This window comes from Cygnus olor, chromosome 11 (genome assembly GCF_009769625.2).
Source record: "Cygnus olor isolate bCygOlo1 chromosome 11, bCygOlo1.pri.v2, whole genome shotgun sequence".
NCBI classification, from domain to species: Eukaryota; Metazoa; Chordata; class Aves; order Anseriformes; family Anatidae; genus Cygnus; species Cygnus olor.
Genome location: NC_049179.1, coordinates 14,754,630 through 14,775,580, shown reverse-complemented (window position 1 = coordinate 14,775,580; position 20,951 = coordinate 14,754,630). Strand labels below are relative to the sequence as shown.

Sequence of the window (20,951 nt, the reverse complement as noted above, 5' to 3'; positions counted from 1 at the left end):
ACTAATTTCTGACCTCTAGAGAGAGAATTCTTTCTGCCGAAAATATAAAATCTAAAAGTCTTATTTAGAGGCAAATTCGTTCTACCATCTCCTTGCACTGTTGCTCTAAAAGCTTTGTTTTTATGCTTATAATAACATGTGTAACCATACAGCTAAAATAGAAATCATCATATCGTGCTTCAAGGCATAACATAATTGCTGCAAAGGTCAGAAAGTACTTCTGGCATTTCACATCTAAACTTCTTTTGGAATCAGAGAACCTCAGTTTAATAAAGAGTAGAAATTAGCCTCATTTGGAGTCAAGATTCATGGTGAGACAGCCTTACTAGGTCTACAGTTTACAGAAGGTATTTTCTCATGGGGCAAGGCTGGCTAGTTGGAAGATTGAGATTGACTGGGAAGAACTGGGGATAAATCAGACTTGACAGAATACCGCAGAGAATAAAATTTGTACAGAATCAGTCATTTAATCCAAAAGGAAACTTGTGGTATTGGGAATGGAGTAGGAGCTTTCTCTTGGTTAAATAAATACAGATGATGTTCACCTGGAATTAGCACATGGAAATCCTCTTTCTTACCAGTCCTTCAAAAGAACTTCCTAAGCCTCTTCATATTTCTTCTAGAAGACTACCATGTACTGAGACTTCTCACAGTGTCCTTACAATTCTTTTTCTTTTCTTTTTTCTTTTTTTTTTTTTTTTTTTTTGTAGGGACAAAGTACTGGATGATGTTCGCCGCTTAATCCGGCCATGTGATGTGATAGGCAGAACTGTTTATGATCTAGATGAGCCCAGGTCGGTAACATAAACCGAATGCTGCAGCTAAGGGGCACAGTCAGTTCTGGGTTAAGAAAGGAGCTCAGTACATGGTTTACTTGATTTACTTCAGATAAAGGTATACAAGAAGTGACCTAGGAGGTAAAGCCCAACATGAAACATCTACTGGAAGAGTAGGTTCCTGGTACATGGCCCTGGGGAAAGGATTTATTTTGGAAGTCCAGTATATTGGTCCGAGAGAGCCTCAAAACTTTTTTGACAGAATAAGAAAATCAACAAACCAAAGGGACTGCATGGTGCCCCTGGGTATGTCTGCATTGCACTTGCTGATGTAGAGTAGACACACAGGTTAGCACTTGTAAGTGTAGCTATGAATCCAGACAGTCTATCCCCACCCTGAAGCGACACATAGGCTGAACAGACTTTCTGCTGAGAGTGCATTTGAGCATCTGTACTGCCAGTGTCATAGGCTGTAGATGTACCCTGAAAGGTGTGGCACATTTAAAGGCTTCTGAAAATGTACATCAGAGTTGTGTTCAACCCTGAACAACAGAATTGTGAAGTTGTTCAAGATGATTTTAAGGGTTTCCAAGCTTAAGGAGAAGGAAACAATATAGATGTGGGAAGAGTAAATGGAAAGCTTGCATAGAGCTGCCTTGTGTAATTAATGAACTAATGGGAGTAAGTCAGCCATGAAAGTAACTGGAATAAAGAAAGTAAATAAGAACTGGGACAAAAGTGAGTATTGGGAAAGGAAAATGAGATGAGATTTAGAATTATTAAGCAAGATTAGAGGATGCTGCATTGAATGGAAAGATTATGGATTTGCTCATCTCTTGCTACTTCTAAGGGTCTTGCTTATTAAAAACAAACAAACAAAAACTTACAACTACTTGTACTAGCATACAAAGGGTGCTGGGGAGGACTTGTCTTTGAAGCAACCTGCTATAGGTATCCTTGCTTTGATTTACCACAGTCACTCAAGCCCAGGCACTCCAGGCTGTCTGACATTCTTCTCCAAGTTTGAATCGGGAAACCTTCGCAAAGCCATCCAAGTGCGTGAGTAAGTACTCCTGCAGTGGCTGTGTCCCAGCCAGCCTTTCTGCTGTGTCCGCAGCATGAAATGCTGGAGTTTTGTTGGGTTCTGAAAGGATCAGCTAGGGAAGTAAGTTTTATGATGCAGAGGTTATGACACCTGCCAATACTTATATGTTCTGAAAGAAAAAGAAGTAAGAAAGTAGAGCCCAGGAAGTTTTTGTGTGACTGAAATATGATGAATATTTCATGATGTGTTTGGGTGCTGCTGGTTTGATGGAGCTCTTTGACTCTTACAAGTTATTAATGAGTTTGTTTGTACAGCCTGCTCTCCTTGGCAGGTTCAGTGGCAGATTTGAGTGTTCATGGACACTGTTTCTTTGTCTTCCTTAACAGGTTTGAGTATGACTTAATTATGAATGCAGATGTGAACAGCAACCAGCATCACCAGTGGTTCTACTTTGAAGTCCGTGACATGAAATTAGCTGTTCCCTATCGCTTCAACATTATCAACTGTGAGAAGTTCAATAGCCAGTTTAATTATGGTATGAGTCTTTGGGGAATTGGGATACTCTTCTGTTCACATTAATATCTTTTTCATGCTGTAAAGGTTTCAAAATTTCCATGTCTACAAGTAAAAGGGAGACTTTAAGTTTCATTTTACTTGCCCTGAAATCCACTGAAAGAGTTATTTTACATTTGACAAAGGACCTTTCTCTATCCTCAAGAGGACTGAGAAGTGAACTGAGTATTGAGAGAGGATTTGTGGAAAAAATATTCATTGTTCTGTGATTAGTGACCAGAACCGAGAAGGAATGGCACTGGGTTTGGGAGAGGAGAGAAGGAGGATCTGCTGAGATTAAATGAGCAGAATAGGACTGGAGAGCTCTTCTAAGATTTAAGTAAATGTGGGTAATGCTTAAATATCCATGATTCCTTGGGTTTATCCAGAAAGACACCTCTGTCTTCCAACATAATAAAACCTCTGCTGATTTAAAAAATAAATAAAAAATCAATAACTTGCTGTCTTTGAGCTCCTGTCATAGTCCATAGTTAAGGAGAAAGGTAGCATTGCTTAGAAATAGGCAGGACAAATCCCAGCTTTCAATGCCTGTTTTAGTAGAGAAATTATTTTATCTGTATGAAGATTGTGGGTTGAATTCTGAGCTGGCATAGGCTGTTTTTAAAATTTGTTTCCATGGAGCTGTGTTAATTTACACCAGCTCAAGACCTGACTCAGAATGTTCAATAAGTCCTTAATATCAGACTCTGCATTCCTCTGAAGCTCTGTGGATACATCTTTCAGCATTACAAGGGGAACTCTCTCAGGATCAATGTACCTAAAACAAATAGCACTGGGAGCTGGAATGACTTGTCACTTGTATTTGTGAAACTGTCTGGATGAATGGCATAATGAATTATAAGGCATTTACTCTTTAGCCCTAAGGGCTGGAGTTCAAGTATTCATATAGATCCCAAATGAAAACAATTTTTTTGTTGTCATCTTATTCTGCTTCCCTGAATTACCACCATTAAAAGTGCTGTGTCTGGTAGCAGTCTGAATATGAAGTACTTTGGGGTCTTTCCCATTGCAAAACCCACTGTCACCTTCAATACAGCCACTGGTGGCTCCATAGTTAGAGATTCTGGCTTTTATTGGTGGAAGGTTACTTGTTAATCTGCTATTTTGGCTGTTGTCAGCATTTATCATCTCATTTTGTATATCTCAAATTGGACATGACTTGCACATTGAAGCGTATAATGAAAAATATTTATTTGGAAGAAAAATATGAAAATACCATCCAATGTAATGAAGTTAAGCCATGGCTTGCTTTTGTATGGCTTGTTAAGGCATTTCTTCTGTGGTTTGATTCCGCTGCTTTGAGAAGGTACTCAGCCTCTAGCTTATCTGGCATGGCTGAGCAAGGCTCACTGCCTTTTCCAGCACATGCACAATATTTACACACACTATGGGTACAAGATATTGCTTTCCTGCTATATTTCCTTGACACTTTCCTGTGCTAATGCCCATGCTGTAAGACTAGGAGCTTGCAGTCATGATGTAGTGCCAAAGTGTAATGGGTGTCAATACTTCACAGCTCCTGGTCACTAGTCTATTTTCTTCCCTTCCCTTTTGATCTCAGTTAGATGGCACTATCTAATTCTCACACCAGCGAAAAAGGATATTTCATGAAACAGTTGTAATGATGAGCAAAGCAAGTCAGGAAGTGTGGCGTCCAACTCCCTCCTTCCTTTTTTTCCACCAACAAATTCTACCCTGGAAAATATTGGTATTGTTCTCAGAAGCCTGATTTGTGTTTTAAAACTGAATGTTTCCATGAGGAAAAGCTGTTTTTCTTTTTGGTCTGAATTAAGATGGCAGACCACTGTCAATCACTGCTCTGAGGCAGTTCAGTGTGTATGTGCCTTTGTGCTCAGAGAAGGGCAGGAGCTGGAATTTGGAATGCTTAGGGAATTGTAGATCTTGAGCCTCATATTCCTTGTCTAATGAACTGGGCTTCTGGGCAGGTTTGTGTCTCCCACAGCTCACTGTGGCCCATGTCCTGGAACCAAATGTAGGATGGCTTATGTACGTGGCTCTAGTTCAGAAAACAGCAATTGAGAGGTTACTCCCAGCTGTATGCTAGCTACTGCTACCCGACAGCCAAAGGTGAGCTGGAAAGGCATTGCTGCCAGTACACTTGCCAGCTCTTAAAGCTCTGGGGAGATTAACAGAGAAACCTGAACAAAGAAAGGAAACTGAATGGATGCATATGGAAATACATCATCAGGATGAGTGACTTTCAAGTACCACCTCCTCACGGCACAAGAACAGTCAAGAGAAGGGTTGTGCACCATGTTGTTGATGTGCATAAATATCTGACAGGAGTATCTGTAAGGGTGTGTTTTGCCCTCTCTAAATTGTGTTTTCCCGGAGGAGTCACCAGTGCCACTGCTGGGCCTAGCTGTGGCTGTGGTGAGGCCTGCTGCAGAACCAAGCGGAACTGAACTGGGGCAGTCTGGTTTCTCCTTGCAGCGCTGCCCACACCTTGCTGGGGACACCCAGTGCAGAGAGCTTCACTAGTGTACTGTACTGGTAACAGGGCAGGCAGGTGTGTGAAAGAATTTGATAGAAAAACTGCCTGCAAATGGACTGGCATGGAGCTGGGAATAAATGTGTGCGCAGTTCAGACTGAGCCTCATACCCCGGGGCCTGAAATGGTAATATTTTGGAGGTCAGGAAGAAGTCATCTTCCGATATAATATGGTACAAAGACAGATGTTATCATTATCAGCATTTATAACGTAACCAGTATTATTTAGGTCTAATGGAAAGTTTAAAATCGTACTCTAGGACGGTTAGTTTTGCTTGCTGCTTTCTGAAGGTGTGTTACTAGGTGCACCACAGGCCTCTAATGTTGTGGCAGGCTTAAGGATTCAATAACGGTGCAGCCAAGCATGAAATACTGGACTAGCCAAATCACTGATCTGTTTGATATGTTGATTCTTATTCTTTTCTTTTCTCCCTTCTTCTGTTTGCTTGTAAACAGAGCAGCTTGAAGCTCTCCTCTGCAAAGGCCAGCGGGATAATTTATTTTCTAATGAACTCCATTCAGCTCACTTCTGGCGGTGTTTTTTGTACTGACATGGCTGCATCAGAACCAAGCATGGGGTTTAGGGAAACGTATTTACTTTGCATAAGCTATCTGCAGAGAGCACAGACAAAATAATGATCCTTCTTGTTTTCCCTTTTCCTCTCCATCCTTGCCTTTTCCAGCCCGGGAGGTCATGTCATTTGAAACTATCTTGTTTTATGCAGGCATGCAGCTTGTTATGTATTCAGTGAAGGAAGCTCTCCTGGGCAGGCCTCACTGGCTTCGAGCAGGCCATGATATCTGCTACTACAAGTAAGTGCATTTTTGATGAATAATTTGTAGCTTCCCTTCTCCTCAGTTCCCCTCCTGTTAACTTTATTGATGTTGTTAACCTTTAACCACTAGTGTCACATTTCAAATGTCTCTAAATTAATGTTAGTTCTATGTGTTATGTGCCTCCAACTTCAGGAAACAGTTAAAAGTGAGATCTCTAAATTAGATGCCTGAAGAGAAACAAGCCATGTGCAGAATTCTCTTCCCTAGAAGGAAGACACCTTGTCTTGATAGCACAAACAATAGTGATTAGCCTTACCCACTGCCATATGGGAACTTTTATCTTTGTCTCAGGGATCAGAAAACAGGGGTGTAAAGCAGTTCTGACAAGCTTAGGGCTGATACTTACATCAACTGCCCAAGTCTCAGGCTGTTTCTGCAGTTTTCCAGAGTCTCAGAAAAATGCTAAATCAGTCTCATCTTCAACTTACATTTGACCTGGAGCTTGATTCATGTGAGATTCTCTCACCTACGTATCTCATTTCCACATGGCAAACCGATCCCATATACATACATCCTGGTTATTACAGTCAAAGAAGAGAAGTGCAGGACTTAGTTTCAGTAGGTTGAATGAATACTTTTTGTTTTTCTCAAAGCTTCTAAAATGTTATCCACAACACTTACTAATTATTTTGCCGGTGAAGATTGAATGGGTTTTCAGGACTAGGATAAATGGTATGTTTTGTGTTAGTCTCGACAGAGTTGAAGGTTAGGGGACAAAATGGAACAAGCAGGAAAATTATAGGGGTGAGTAAGGTATTTGGTTGAGTACCTGTGTGGGGGATGTCTGGGAATGATGTAGCCTGGGGCAAGGCAAGCAGGAAGAGGAGCCCTCTGCAGGAAAGAAGAGGTCAAAAATTGGTAGAGCATTATGGGTGAAACTCACATACCTTGTAATAAAACACTGCAGCATTTTGGGTTAATTAACTACTTTATTCTGGCTTTACCTATGATGACCTGAAAGCTGGGACTGAGGGTGCCTGAGTGACAAGCCTTCCTGTTTTTTTTTGTTCTTATAATTCCCCTATTGTTTTTTTCAGTCATGATGCCTGTTCACCAATTTGCATCACCAAAATGCCTCACTGTCTCAACACTCTGTGGGTACTGTATTAGGCAACGTATAAACAAAAGAAAAGTCTGATCCTTGCCCGAGACACCTTGTAGTTAAAATATAGGTCTTGGACTACCAAGTAACTACAGACTGAGAAATGCATGAAAACTGAAAGACGTTAACACAATTAATAACAATAACTGGCTGTGGCAAGATAAGTAGTGCTGTTAGGACAGAACTGAATTCTTTCCATGCAGTAAATTATATTAATTTCTTCATGAGCTCATGTGATGAGGCTGATTTTAGAAACTGAAGTGAAATAATGGGCTTTCTCCTTGTAAGAAGTTGTATTTTTGTTGTAGTTAAAATTTTTGCTGTAAATGTTAGAGATGGCTATGTTCACAAATGGATTTGATGAGACAATAAGCCCCTACAATGACAGCAGGCTGCCTTCCAGAGGTAGCAGAACCTCAAATTTGTGTCACTGAAGATGGGGAAGAGGGGAAAAAATCTCTGTTGTAATGTCTTTTCTTTTGGGGGACAAGATATGTGTCTAAGGGTGAGATTATCCTCTTTCAACCTGGCATGTTGTTTGCAGCAATGAGTTGCGATTTCATTTTGTTCCAAATACTCCTTACTAATCTTATTCACCTGACCTTTTCGACCTCTGGAGGTGTTCTCTCCAGAGCTAGTGTACTGTGGCGCAGTGGTTTCCCTTAGCATGCCTGTAACCTCTGACTTTGAGTATTGGCTTTTGGATGCATGACAGAATGGGCAGCATCAGCAGGTGCAGGTTGGGCAAACTTTACATGCTGATTACCATAGCAATGGTTTCTTATGTCATTAACAAGACGGTTATTGTGTAGTGATTAAACAGCAGCTGACTTCCAAGATTAAGCCATGATTGTACAATTAAGCAAGTAATCAGATTCTTGTTCAGAATATGAGAGAGAATGGAGTCTTATTGATTCGGTGTTTTCTAACTCTACATTGGATTATATGTCAACATGTTCATTTAGGGAAACTGCTTGTTGTCCCATCTACTGTTTATTCCAGTTTTATTTATATTCTTGTATGCACATATATGTACATATGTATACATATACATACACATACGTACACATGTACTCTCACTTTTGCTGAAATTCTAATAATTTTGTTCTAGTCATTAACAAAGAGGTTCCCACTCAAGAGAAATTGTACTATGGCAGGGAATATGAAGAAAGTATGTATGTGGTTGCTCAGATTATGGTTTGCAGAATAGGAGTTGGGATTGCTGTAGTGATACCACGCTGCTTGTGTTTTTGTGAAAGCAGCTCACTTCATTTCTATTCACCCTAGTCACATGTATCCTGGGGGAGGTCCTGGCAGATTTTGAAGGGAACCTCATCTGATTACTTTTACTAGGGGTTATTCATGATTTTGGAATGCCACTAACTGCTTTTGCTGCACAGCTCTGACTGAGAGCAACCTCTGAGCTGAAGGACAGTGGGAGGAAATGCACATTCACAAGATGTCTGGGTGATGCACGTTGGCTGATCTCTGCTGACATTCATCTTCACTGAAGATGGGATAGTTCACTCATAAAGATGAATGTTGTGGCACAGCTCTGTCACTGCGTACCTTTCTCATATGTCTCACGAGAGAGTTTTTATGTTACAGAGAATATTAGCAGTGCTCTTGTCAAAAGGAAGCTGAGTGACACTTCTGCTCTACTTTATTGCCTCTCCATGAAGTGACAGGATACACCCATGATAAACAGAGTTGCAGTTACTATAAGATCATCTAATTCACTTGCTGTCTTGGCAGCTTTTATGTACTGAATAATATTCCTTTCCAGCAAATTATTTAAGGAACAATGGCAGCATGCTGAATTGGAGACAATGTGCTTGTGCCTTTTGGTTTCTTGGCTCATTCTAGGCATATTATCTAACCTCCAGCTTTTCCAGACAATAGTCAGTTCACAGATAGTAATGAGGTACATGGAGTGTTTTGTTCGCACATCACCACAAAAAACTTTGCTATTTGGTGATCACAGTGGTGTCAGAACTAGGTCTTTTTTTCTCTTCAGCATCTTTGTGATCACATAAGAAATCATAATTAGCAGATCACATCTCAGTTCTAATGATACCTACAAGAGTGCTGAGACACTGGTAATGTCTGACAATCACAGTGTGAGCGTAGGCCTTAATAGCAAGATAGTAATGGGAATATTCTGCATTGAATGGGATTCTGCCTACAATTTAGAAAATAAAGATGACTTAACGTGAATTAGCCCTTGAAAGGGAAGTTGTGCTTTTCCAGTTTCCAATGTATCAGGCCCCAGATAACAGCTGAATTTATGTATGACCCATAAATTCTTAAAATACTATTATTTTACGGTGTAAACCAAGGTGTTATTGAAGCATACTGCGTGTACCACACTTGGATGTAAGAAGATCAGGTCATGTTGTAAAGTGAGGATACCAGATTCCAGATGGTATATGGATTTTGAACAAAGGGAGTGCATCAGTGGTAAAGTGATGAACAGTTATTTTTCAAATTAGTCTCTTTCAGAGGGTCTGGAAATCTGCGGTATAGATATTTTCTTCTGCCCATTTAATCTACGTTGATACAATGCTGTTTTCCATCGCTTACCAGTGCTTTTTACTGTTCTAAATATTGCAGACAGGGAGTAAAGGGACAAGATGAGCAAGACATGTAGTTCTTTTATCATTTGGTGCTTTTGAATTCCTGAGTTACAATCCAGCTCCTTTACTGACCTGCCTCTATCTTGGCCAAGTAGCTTCACCTGTACGTGTCTCAGTTTCCCCGTCTATAAAAGGTGAATAATTAGAGTCACTTATCTGCTACCCAGAGAATTGAAACAGATAAATGGGAGGCAAATTTTAATTAGATAATGCTTGCAAAGGTCATTTAAGCTCAAAAAATTACTGTATAGAGTAAATGATAAGTATTATTATTAATTAACTTTCCATCACAGCTGTATTAGAAATATACTACCTGTACATTATTTCTTAAGGAGAGCAGCAAGCAAAATGATTTAACGATTATAAAGTGACTGAAAGGCACAGTAGATACAGCTTGCATGCTGATTTTAAAAAAAAAAAAAAAGGAAAAAGGAAAAAAGAAAAACCCTTTGGTCTCTTATTTCGTCTCTAATAATAAGTGTATTAGCTTCTGGAAAGCGTGTGAGACTTTGGGAACATTTTTGGAAAGAGACAAATAAGGTAGTGAGGACCTAATGTTGCTATGGTCTTTTTTTGTTTCCTTCCCTCAGGACCAGACAGAAGAAAAGTGAAAATACATTTACACTTTCCAGTCAGAAAATAAGATCCTGCTGAATGGTGTTTCAGTTCATTAGGAAAATTTTATCATCTGTCAGTGAGACTAAAGAGTCATGGTCAGGATTAGGTCCTCATCCTGCAGGGTGCTCTAGAAATGCACAGGGAAAGGCAATCTCAGCTCCCCTAAAAGTAGACAAGGATAGGTCAGGACATGTGAGTGGAGGATAGCACTGATGCTCACCTACTGAGATAAATCTCATGCCAGTGTTACAACGCGAAGTGGGCTGCAACACCAGCAAAGCCCAGAATAATAGCCTCTTCCTGGCTTGCTAATTTGGGTTTCCTGCTGCTATGGTGGGGTTGAAAAAGGGGTGAAGAAGAAAAAGTATCGGTCTGGTGGGGTAGCAAGGAGGCAATAGAGACATCTTGGAGTGTCAGCAGTGGAAGGAGAGAGGGAGGCAAGGAAAAAAAATGTTGCTTTTAAAGTTTCCTTCAAAAAGATTCAGAGCTACTTCATTTTATGATGGATTGTGAGGAGACCAGATTATATGCAGGATGAATACATGATCATTTATATTGCTTACACACAGGTATTTTTTCTTTTTAATGTATGAGTGAAGAATGTTGAAGCCTTACAAAACCACTTGTAACCTTCCTGTTACTACCAGACCGTTTGCCGTAGATTGAAGTAGGTGTCAAGAAGTGATTAAAAAATCTAGAAATATCTGTTCTGGGTGGGTGGTTTTCTGGAAGTGCAGAGGTGCACAAAACAAGAATGAAATGTGATGCTAAGCAGCGAGGTTTGAGAGCTATGCATCTATACACTCAGGATCGTGAGATCTGTCAAGAGTAAGGAGCATGGACTGCCAGGTTAGTATCAAAGTCAGAGGTGCCTGGTGGTGCAAAGCTTCTGGTTTAAGTGTCTATTTTATACAGGGAGAAGCCTTTACTGTGCCATTAGGGACAGGCAGGAATACTTTCCCAAATGTGCATGGAAGACATGTAGGCAGTATCTTTCTGCAAAGTCCTGCTTCTCCCAACCTCTCTGACTACAAATACAAATTTAGATGGAAGAACTCAGAAGATCTCAGCACTTTGTGAAAGTATTTCATAAGTAATGTTATCTAATTTTCCAAGTGACACTGAATATAATAGAGTCCAGGGAGATTAGTCCTTTCCTATTGTACAAGAAATGGTTCTTAATTATCCTTTACTGACAAAATTAACAGGAACTAAGTCAAATGATATTGTCCTGGCCTTAAAAACAAACCACCAACAACAAAACTTCAAATCCTGGATCCACTGAAATATAATAGCTAGGTAGATGTTTCTATATATGTTGGATTAATTGCATTTTTTATCTGACTCTTTGTCCAATATTAAGGTGGTTTATTTGCAAGATAAATATTGGTGTGAAGGGTTCAAATCATGTGGGTTAGGAGGATAAAATCATAGGCTTTTCAGTTTTCCACTGTGACTCAGTGTTTCTGTACTGTCTATTGATCCACTCAATGTCATTCACCCCCACGTGTTCCTAATGTTAAATTCAGGTGAAAAAAACGGCAGCATTGTATTGTGTCTTCCTTATGAAGAAGAGATGATTATTTAGGAGAATTTGACAAGAATAATTATCTTTTTCTCTCCACCCCTTTGAATAAGAATGAACAGCAGCAAAATAAACTAGTATTGTAAATTTCAGGAGCTGAAATTGCATCTTTTGGTTGCCGCCTCTATTTTGCATTTTAATGCAACGTTGATGATAACATTTGTCAAAGAAACCTCACAGTCCTTCAGAATCAGAAGGTTCCACAACCACATAATTGGTGCAATGTGGGAAAAATATTGTTTGAAATGTACTTATGGATGCAATTTGCTGTGAAGCTTCTCCCTAAAGTGCATGAATTGTCTCTTCATCTCTGCTGAAAGAAAACTTTCTTACTCAGCCTAAAGTCATCTCTTTATCAGAATAAATCTTCTGCAAGAGTAGATTGGGAACGGATTGAGAAGCTCCCTTTAAAATTTTGTAGTTTTAATGAAGGGAGTGTCAAGTGCCTGAGTGTAGTGATAGGCCTTGGTGGCTCTGACCAGGCTCACCTGTGGCCTCCACTGCCCAAACCCTTTGCCCGTGGGCCCAGGAGCTCTCTTTAAGCTCTGTGCTGGCTGTTCAGTCCCTGCCTGAGCTATGTTGTAGAAAGGCTCTAACTCAGCCGCAGCTACGTCTATGCTTCGGTAAGAACTGTAGTGGTCTGGACCCTGACCCACAGACTGATCTCCTGCCTTGATGTTGGACCTGCCTCATCACCCCAAACTTGTCTGATGATCTGGACTAGCGGCTGAACCGCCATCTCTGGGTATACCCTGCCCAGATACCATGAGGGGACCCTGGCTGGTGAGGCCCTTGCCCTGCTGGCTTTGATGCAAAGCTCAGCTCCCTGTCTCTTAGGGAGAAACTGGCCATCACTGTTCCCTGACAGGGAGAGACTAAAGTATTTGAAAAGGAGAGATCCAAAAGAGGATTTTTTTTTGTTAGTTCTTAATTTACAAGTCTATGTGAGCTCACTTCTCTGTGTGCAGTCTCCATACAACCCAATGTCCTGCTCTTCCTAGTCAACACAGAGGCTTTGATGACATTTTAAAGACTTTTATGCGTATCCTGTGTTTTTTCCTGGCATGTCCCTTGCTGTCTCGTGGTGGAACTGAATGACTGGTTTCACGTTCTACTAGGATATTTGTATTTTCTAAATCTCCAGACTTTCACAGAATATTTTTATGTGGCATTGTTCAGGGATGTGCATAGTTACATACAGCTCAGAGCAAGATAACCTGGATGTTGAAAGCGATACCACAGTGTTAGCTGAATGCATTAATTTAAACGTCTGGACTGCACTGTATGAACTAGCATTAGTTAGCTTCTTATTTTCACCTTCACAAAATGAGACAAACTGCTATGTTTCCATGAGAGAGCTCCCATCCAGGAGCTGCATGACTAGCTGGGACTGGCTGTGCTAGTACTGCTACATGTTGTTTTGTCACTTATCTGCCTGCTGGCCTTTGTGGACTGAGTGAATCCCAGGAGAGCCTTGAATCTGGATTTGCACAGTGGTACTTAAAATCATGATGCTTCTTGTATTTCTGTGTCTAGCAGGACCACAGTTTCTCTAACCTTCCTACTTTTCATATAGCCTGTTGGTGCCTTGCTATGTTACAGGGTGCTGTTTAGCTCTGTTATATTTTGTACCTGTTCATTGCTGGGATTGGATTTGCTGTATTTACATGTGTCCTTCCCAGACTTCCCAGACATCCAACAATGGGATGAGTTTAGAGCCCATCTTCAGAAAACTCATTCAGGGTTGACAGTTTTCTGAATGCTTTGTTCTTTCACGGCTACTCCAAATGTGCATCTGAAAGTGATAACTGTCCACTTTCCCCTCTTTCTCTTCATCCAGAAACCACTACCGCTGCAGTGCAGCTGCAGGAGGAGGCATGAGAGGAAAATATTACTACACACTCACCTTCAGCATCAAGTTCCCTCACAAAGATGATGTCTGCTACCTGGCCTACCATTACCCCTACGCCTACTCCACAATGATGGTAATGCTGATATGTCTATCTAAATAAACTGATAGGCCTGATAGATTGGAGATGCTTGGACACGAGAGGTCTTTGTGATAGCATAGAGGTCTGTTCTCACAAGCGGCTATTTAACTATCATGATGCTCTCAATGCCTTACTTGCAACTATAGCCTCTGTCAGCTCTGGAGCCCAGAATGTTGAAGGAGAAAAAAAAAAAAACTGCATGGGATGAGCTGGAGTGCAAACATAACAGTCATAAGATAATGCAAGTCCAGGACGTCTCTATTTGCTTGGGCTTGCAGTATCCTCCTGAGAGAAGCAAAGATCTATAGCTAACAGCAAGTAAGAAGTGAAGGCTGCCCACTCCCGCTTCTGCCAGAAGATAGCAGCTTAGCTTTCAGAGCTACACCTGCAAGTAGAACGATAGCACAGTGATAGGCCTTCTTCAAATATTCTTTGTCAGCTCTTTCATCTGTGCCAGTTGGAGTGTCAGGAGGCATTTGTGACACCCCAAACCAGTGCTGTCGATTTGAAAACTAAAAGAATATGAATCCAAGGCATAAATTGTATTATTTAGTTTTACTGAGCTTATTTCCTGGGGAAGAATTTGTTTTCTTCAGCCTTTTCTGGCTGGGGTGGATGGTAGGAGAGTATTCTGGGAAACGCATCAAATGCATTTTCTCAGATTGATCTGGGAGAACCCAAGGTCTAAAAGGAAGGTAGAATAAAAGAGGGGAAATGAATGGTTTTGTGAGTTGCTTTGTGACTTTCGCACTGTTAAAGTTGAGAAAGATATTGCAGAAAATGAAGACATAAGGTTCCTGGAGATCAGTTCCACCCGCGGCAAAAAATAAAAATAAAATTGTTTTTAGTTCTGGACATTTAATGACAGTGTAGGTTGGTGAAATATGGGCTTATTCTAATTTTCTACAATGATACCTGTTTGCCATTATCAGATATGAAAGCGTACACAGGCTTTCTAAGGAGACTGTCCTCTCTCACTTAGTAGCCATGCAGCTTTGTATGCTGCCAGCATAGCCCGGATTAGATTAATTCCCACTCAAAAAACAGTCTCTTGTCAACTGCTTTACATCCCATTATGGATGTTCAAAGAAACTGCTTTCAATAGCTGGGAGAAGGCCAATCAGGCCTTCACAGTCCAAGCTATGCCTGCCAGCTCACTTCTCATCAGGCTTACGCGCACCAGCTATTCCTCTGAATCAATGAGGAGGAGAGCACGCCCTAGTAGTGGGTTTTGACCTATAGCCTTAAAGAGACATATATACTGCAGTCTGCAGGGTATTACAATTACAATTGTAGTACTGAAGAATTGGGTAGAGTTATTCACCACCATGCTTTATTATGGAGATGCAGTGCCTCATCACTATTTTACTGTTATTGATTTCTACCTTCTGCTGGCACAAAAGCAAGGGAGACTTGGAAAATTTGTATGCTCTGGGAATCCCCGAATATCTCACCTACTCTGGAATGAATTGAATGGAGATGAAAAAGATGTTATTCCTAGACTTGCAGGACCAAGTCTTGAAGTATTTCACTGCCTCTTCAAATAAAATGCTTATTGAAGTTTAAGGAAATTTTGCCCCAGGAAAAGTTTAAATGAACTCAAACTCAGTAAGGACCATAAAATTTTGTAAATGGGAATTATAAGTGGAAAAGATTGATAGATTGTTCTGTCCAGCTCTTTATCCAAAGCAAAATTGTTGCCTCTAATAATTCTAAATGGCTTATTTGCTTGGACTAATTTAAAATGTCTTGAGTGATGCAATTTGCACATTTCTATGTTACATTAATTTATACAGTGAATAAGCTAAATCAGGTTTGTGCACCAGTAGATCTTATTTTAAAGCATTTGTCCACTGGTGAATATGTTGGTTTTACATATCAGTAATAAATTAAAAGTGATTAGGAACCCAAGGGCCCAATTGAATACATAATGCTTTGGGGAAGAAGATAAACTTGGATATGAAGTTAGTAATTTGGAAATGTTTTTAAATATCGTATATATTTAATTGTTACAGGCATGTTTACAGGAAATACATATTGCGGAATCCTATTTGAACTGGATGCACTCTGCAGTTCATTACTTTTTGTCCATTAGTAATTATATTTATTTTATGAACAGTAATTTATCTATTTTTTCATCATAGTGTTAATTGTTTAGATATCTAGCTGAAAACTCTATGGCAGCTATACCCAATTAAGTTTCACTGGGTACCAGAAGCATAAGTAAATGATGGTATTGAGTTCTCTGTATCTATGTGAGATCTTTAAATGGGTCTAATAATTGAATTTACTTTGTAGAGCAATATGTTAATTATTTCATGACACAGATGACTGTAAATTTCAGTTCTGTGTTTTCATTCAAAACACTGGGAAAAACAGTCTGAAAGATGGTAAAGTTCAAGGTTTTAGGAATAGAAGTAGTTTGTTCCTTAAACATTGGCTGAAATTTACCCCTGACTTCTAAACACAAAAAGTTACCACATAAAGGCTGTTCTGTGAACTCATGCATTTTAGTTAAGATTGTATTAGGATGAGCGTGCATACTGCAATATACCTGTTTCTTCCAGTCTAGGGACAACCGGTGCTCCACAACAGTTAGCGACACTCTGCAATGAGATTACTTACAATATCATTGCCACTTGCAATTGCAACATAAACAGGAAGAGAGAGCCACTGAGAACTGCACATCATCTGGTGTGTGGGTGGTGAGTGGCTATGTGTCTAATGAGGCGATTAGAACTAGTTCCAAAAAGATTTCTTTCTTTTTTTTAGGCTGCCAATTCTTTTTCTCAAATTTCTCAAGAAGCTGTTTTTTGTAAGAATTATTTAAAACTGACAACCATAAACTTTGGGGGGTGGGGGATGATGACTCCTTTTTAAGTAACTTTTTGGAAAGATGCTCTTACTCGCTTTCGCTGCTAGTGGCTGTACAAAACTGTTTTGATGTAAACTTTTTGACTGCCTCTGGTCTGGACTTGTTCCTGAGTCTCACTGACATATGCTTGACAGCTAACCAGTCAGTTCTATAAATACTGAAAAAAGACAATTTTTCTCACGTTACATGGTCTCTATGAAAACATAAGGAGTATGCAGTTATTTTCTGGACTTCGTGTATGCATAGAAACCCCTTTTTGCTAATAAAAGAAGCACCTAGGAAGAGTTCAGGTGAAATGATACATGAGTAATAGACCTGTGCAGCTTCAGTGAACTGGGCTGTGTTCTGAAAGGCTTATGCTTACTGAAGGTACGTAAAAGGAGATACTATTAACTGGCATAAGAGAGAAGCTGGTGAGTTAGCAAGAGATGAAATTAGTACCAATAATCACATAGAGACAGTGGAATAAAATCAGTTTTTATAGACCATGAACTCATAAATCTGTTTCCTTGCTTTTTCTCAGGCCCATCTTGACATTCAGGAACAAAATAGGAACCCCAAGAAAGTCTACTGGAGGAAGCAGACGCTCTGCCAGACGCTAGGAGGAAATCCATGCCCATTGCTCACAATCACCGCCATGCCAGAATCTAAAAAAAGCGATGACTTGGAGCAGTTTCGTAAGTAGCCAAATGAAGCGTTAAAAAAGATGCTGGTGACTGTGGTAATGTAAGGAGTGGCAGTGACAACCTGTTTTGTGAATATGTTGATTTTCTTGCTTTTCTCATTTTTGAAAAAAAAAAAAAAAAGGAAAACTAAATATCAAGAACAGCAAATTACAACACTTCTTTTAAATGACAGATTTATACAGAGGGAGGATACATAAAATCATTCTTTACTTCAATTTTTCTTTAATAATCCAAAACAGGAAGTTTAGTATCAAATATCTCCAATGGCAAGAAACTGCTCTAGTAACCAATTCAAAAAGAAGCTTGAAAGATTTTTTTTTTTATTCTTGTTGACATTCCAAATTGAAATGATTTATTTATTTTGAAGTTTCAAACTTGCCCAAAAAATACAAGAGCATTCTTTCCCAGACGTGTGCAGTAATTGAAGTGTCCTGGTCAAATTCCAGATCCTCCAAAATGCCTGGAAGCTCCATCTGGACATACTATGGCTTCTTGCATTTTGTCAGTCTTAACTGATGATGTGGTAACTGTACTATAATAGCTACCATGTTATATCTAGAGAGAGTTATTTTTCATTGTGAAAGTCAAAGATTTAGACCTCTAGTGACCTCGATTAACGATGTTAAGCTATATAAGTTTCTGTAACCAACAGCAAGTGACAAGAACATTCTGGTTAGCATCACATTGGATTAGCTTTGTCTTTCATGCCTAAGTGTCAGACTACCTATATATAGGTTGATGTAGAGAGGAAACTTTTTTTCCTGAGTCTGGAGTAAGACATAAACATATTTTTTTGTCTGCTCTTTATGTATCTGTTACACAGGTGGAGAAATTCTAGGGAGTGTGGAAATTTAGATTGCCTTAAATCTCTTAGCTTGTTATGCAAATATGTATCATCTCATGGAGATACTAGGCTAGATATATCCAAAGGGATTCTGTGATATGAACTACATTTCTAATCACAGAATTCTCTTTTCAGGGATATGTGATGGTAAGTCAGACTCCTCACAATGCCCATTCCAAATTTATAAACTAAAAGGAAGCTCACATAACAGAGTTTGGGGGAAGTTATTGCTGTCTTTCCTAGTTTAGGTGACTGCAGTTATGCTGACATTACAGTGTAATCATCCTAAGCTCAGACCTCTTTATAATTGTTGGTAAGTTTTCATTCAGGGAGCATTTACATTAGAATTAGCATGTATCTGAGTATGAATATACTTTCCTAGGTTGAAATTTTAAAGCAAAATGGCAGAAAGTTGCCAACTACAGCCTACATGGGAATTCATAAGATGCTTGCACATAAACTGCCTTGATGGTGGGAACTGGAGGCAGTGTCAGAGAAAATGGGATCATTGGCACTGCTATTATTAGTAGTATTTACATTACAATATCACATACAGCACTCTAGGGAGTTTGGCTGCGGTGGGTGCTGTTCATGCCTAACAGGAAGAGAGAATTCCTGCCCTTATGCACTTTTGTTCCATGATAATAATGCTATAGAACAGAAAACCAGCGGGTGGGAGTTGTGGTGGGAGTGCGTGGTTATATAAAGAAGTCTTTGGCATACTGCAGATGGTCACCTGGTTAGATGTTAGCTGTTGACAGCAATTTTTAAACCTTGTGGCAGACAGTCTCAATAGGGCAACTGGAAGTAAATTGGAATTAGGGATTGGAGCCATGCAAAAGAGACATGCAGTGAACAAGTTTTTCAGCCCAGGTAAATATGCTTTTCCAATAAGAGTGCAAAATAAAAGGTAAGGTAATGGTTGGATTTATTAAAGCAGGGACTTGGAGTGGGTCAGTCACATGATACGTGAATGTGCTGACCACTGGATTAAGCATGTTTGGTTTGCATAGGACTTTATGCAAAGTCTTGCTTTTCTGACATAGGAAACTTACAAAATAAAATAAAATAAATAAATAAAAATAACCATCAATTTTCCAAAACAGAAAGCAATGGTCTTTCTGACCAACCCAACAACATGCCAACATCTGCAGGTATGCAGACATAGTGATCGGGATAAAAACTCTGGAAGAAAATCACCAGCCTGTACCAACTGAGGTAAAGCAGGAATAGCTAAGGACGTTTCCACCTTTGGTGCCAGCCACCAGAGGGAACTGTAACTGCATATGGTAATAATGTGCTAGACTGTATATCATCTTACAGTCCTTGGAGTCCTTGACCTGAAACCTTATTGTACCAAGTGTGGTACACTGGGGAGAATGATTGTCCTCTGTGTATGCAGGACTTACAGCCTGTATTTGTGACAGTTGAGAGGTACAGGGTCATGAGGGAATGACAACACAATATTGACCAGCGAAATCATACCCCCCAAAGTCACACTGCTTTTAGGGAGTATCATGAAATAAATGTGACAGGAGGTATTACCTTTTTCTGGGGCACTCTCTCCCCCGAGAATGCATCTTGCAGTGTTGAAGTAGTGTCTGGCAGGCTTTCAAAAGTCACTAACCTGTCTGTAAAGGCAAGGTTTGCGCAATCCCAGTGCAGTGTAGGCTTGGATTCTCATTCAGTACAGATTCACTGAAAGATTCATGAAGGATTTATGAACATTTTGGACAGGTACTTATTTTGAATGCCTCAGGATATTGTAATATTCAGCATTTGGGTTCAAATTCCAGTTATGTGGCTCAAGCCCTCTTTATTTTTGAGAGAGAAATACCTCCTGGTTTGTGATCTTACATGAATTCAGTAGAAGCTCATAGTTCTGACTGAAATTCCATGAAATTATGTGCCAGTAAACTCTTCTGATGGAGCTTTGCAAGGAAATGAGCTTGACTTCCTAAATCTATCTATGAACCAGTTGAACTCAATCAAAGCAGAATGTGTACAAACCCAGCTGCCTGAACTGAAATACAAATTGTTTGGGGGAGAGACAGTGTCAAGGAAAGGCAACACATTTTCTCTTAAGTTTCCAAAACTATAAATGTAAACACCAATACTCTTAGGTGATGAAAATATTTGTTGTTTTATCAAGTGGAAGAACAGCAAGCGCACCATGTGTTTTATGCTGTGGGGATGCCTCCAGGCAAATGTGAATAATCACATATATACTTATTTTGTATAAGCAGCTTTGATAATTATGGCTTTGGGGGATGCATTTAGCTTAATTTGTGCTGCTTTTTGTGGCTTTGATCAACAGTTGCTTCTTAGCTTCCTCATCACGACATGCCCTTCTCTCTATAAAGTGGGTTGGCTGATGGAGGGGCCTGTTTGTCAATATTTTCCAGGCTGAAAACATAACTCAAAAGCAACAACTGTGAGGGAATCAAAGGATGGAGACTTTCCTAGTAGTAACTCTCATTGCTTCGTACAGTGTCCATGCATATGCATTTCAGCTTGAGAAGTGATGTGAAGCTCCAGCATTGGGAAACTTGGCACATGGGTGATGAATAAAAATTGATAGCCCTTGTTCTTTCCTTCTGTTTCCAGGGTTCTGTACAATTCATAGTTCTCATGAGCTATAGCCATTTTACTCTCCTATCAAATTTGTTATTTCTGCTTTGTACATTTGTTAATCTGCACCCTGAGAGGTTCTTTTCAATAATACCAGTGGCGCAGGTAAAATACAAAGCTTTTCAGGGCTTCATAGCCGTTTCTCGTGATTGTACTTTTAATACTCTAAATCCTTCTCTAGTATAGCTGCATGAGGAGTGGGAAACATCACTGATGAAGAGGCATTGGGTGAGGAGTGCT

At 39.8% G+C, this 20,951-nt stretch overlaps 1 protein-coding gene across 2 annotated transcripts in view; it reads left to right on the top strand.

Annotated features, from left to right (window-relative positions):
• Positions 1–20,951, top strand: part of AGBL1 (AGBL carboxypeptidase 1) — a 289,216-nt gene that overhangs the window by 64,103 nt on the left and 204,162 nt on the right. For both annotated transcript variants that reach the window (XM_040570157.1, XM_040570156.1), the window contains exons 12-17: positions 711–794; positions 1,753–1,839; positions 2,208–2,356; positions 5,632–5,719; positions 13,525–13,669; positions 17,074–17,227. In XM_040570157.1, the coding sequence (XP_040426091.1) occupies positions 711–794; positions 1,753–1,839; positions 2,208–2,356; positions 5,632–5,719; positions 13,525–13,669; positions 17,074–17,227 (707 nt within the window). The remainder of the gene's footprint in view (positions 1–710; positions 795–1,752; positions 1,840–2,207; positions 2,357–5,631; positions 5,720–13,524; positions 13,670–17,073; positions 17,228–20,951) is intronic.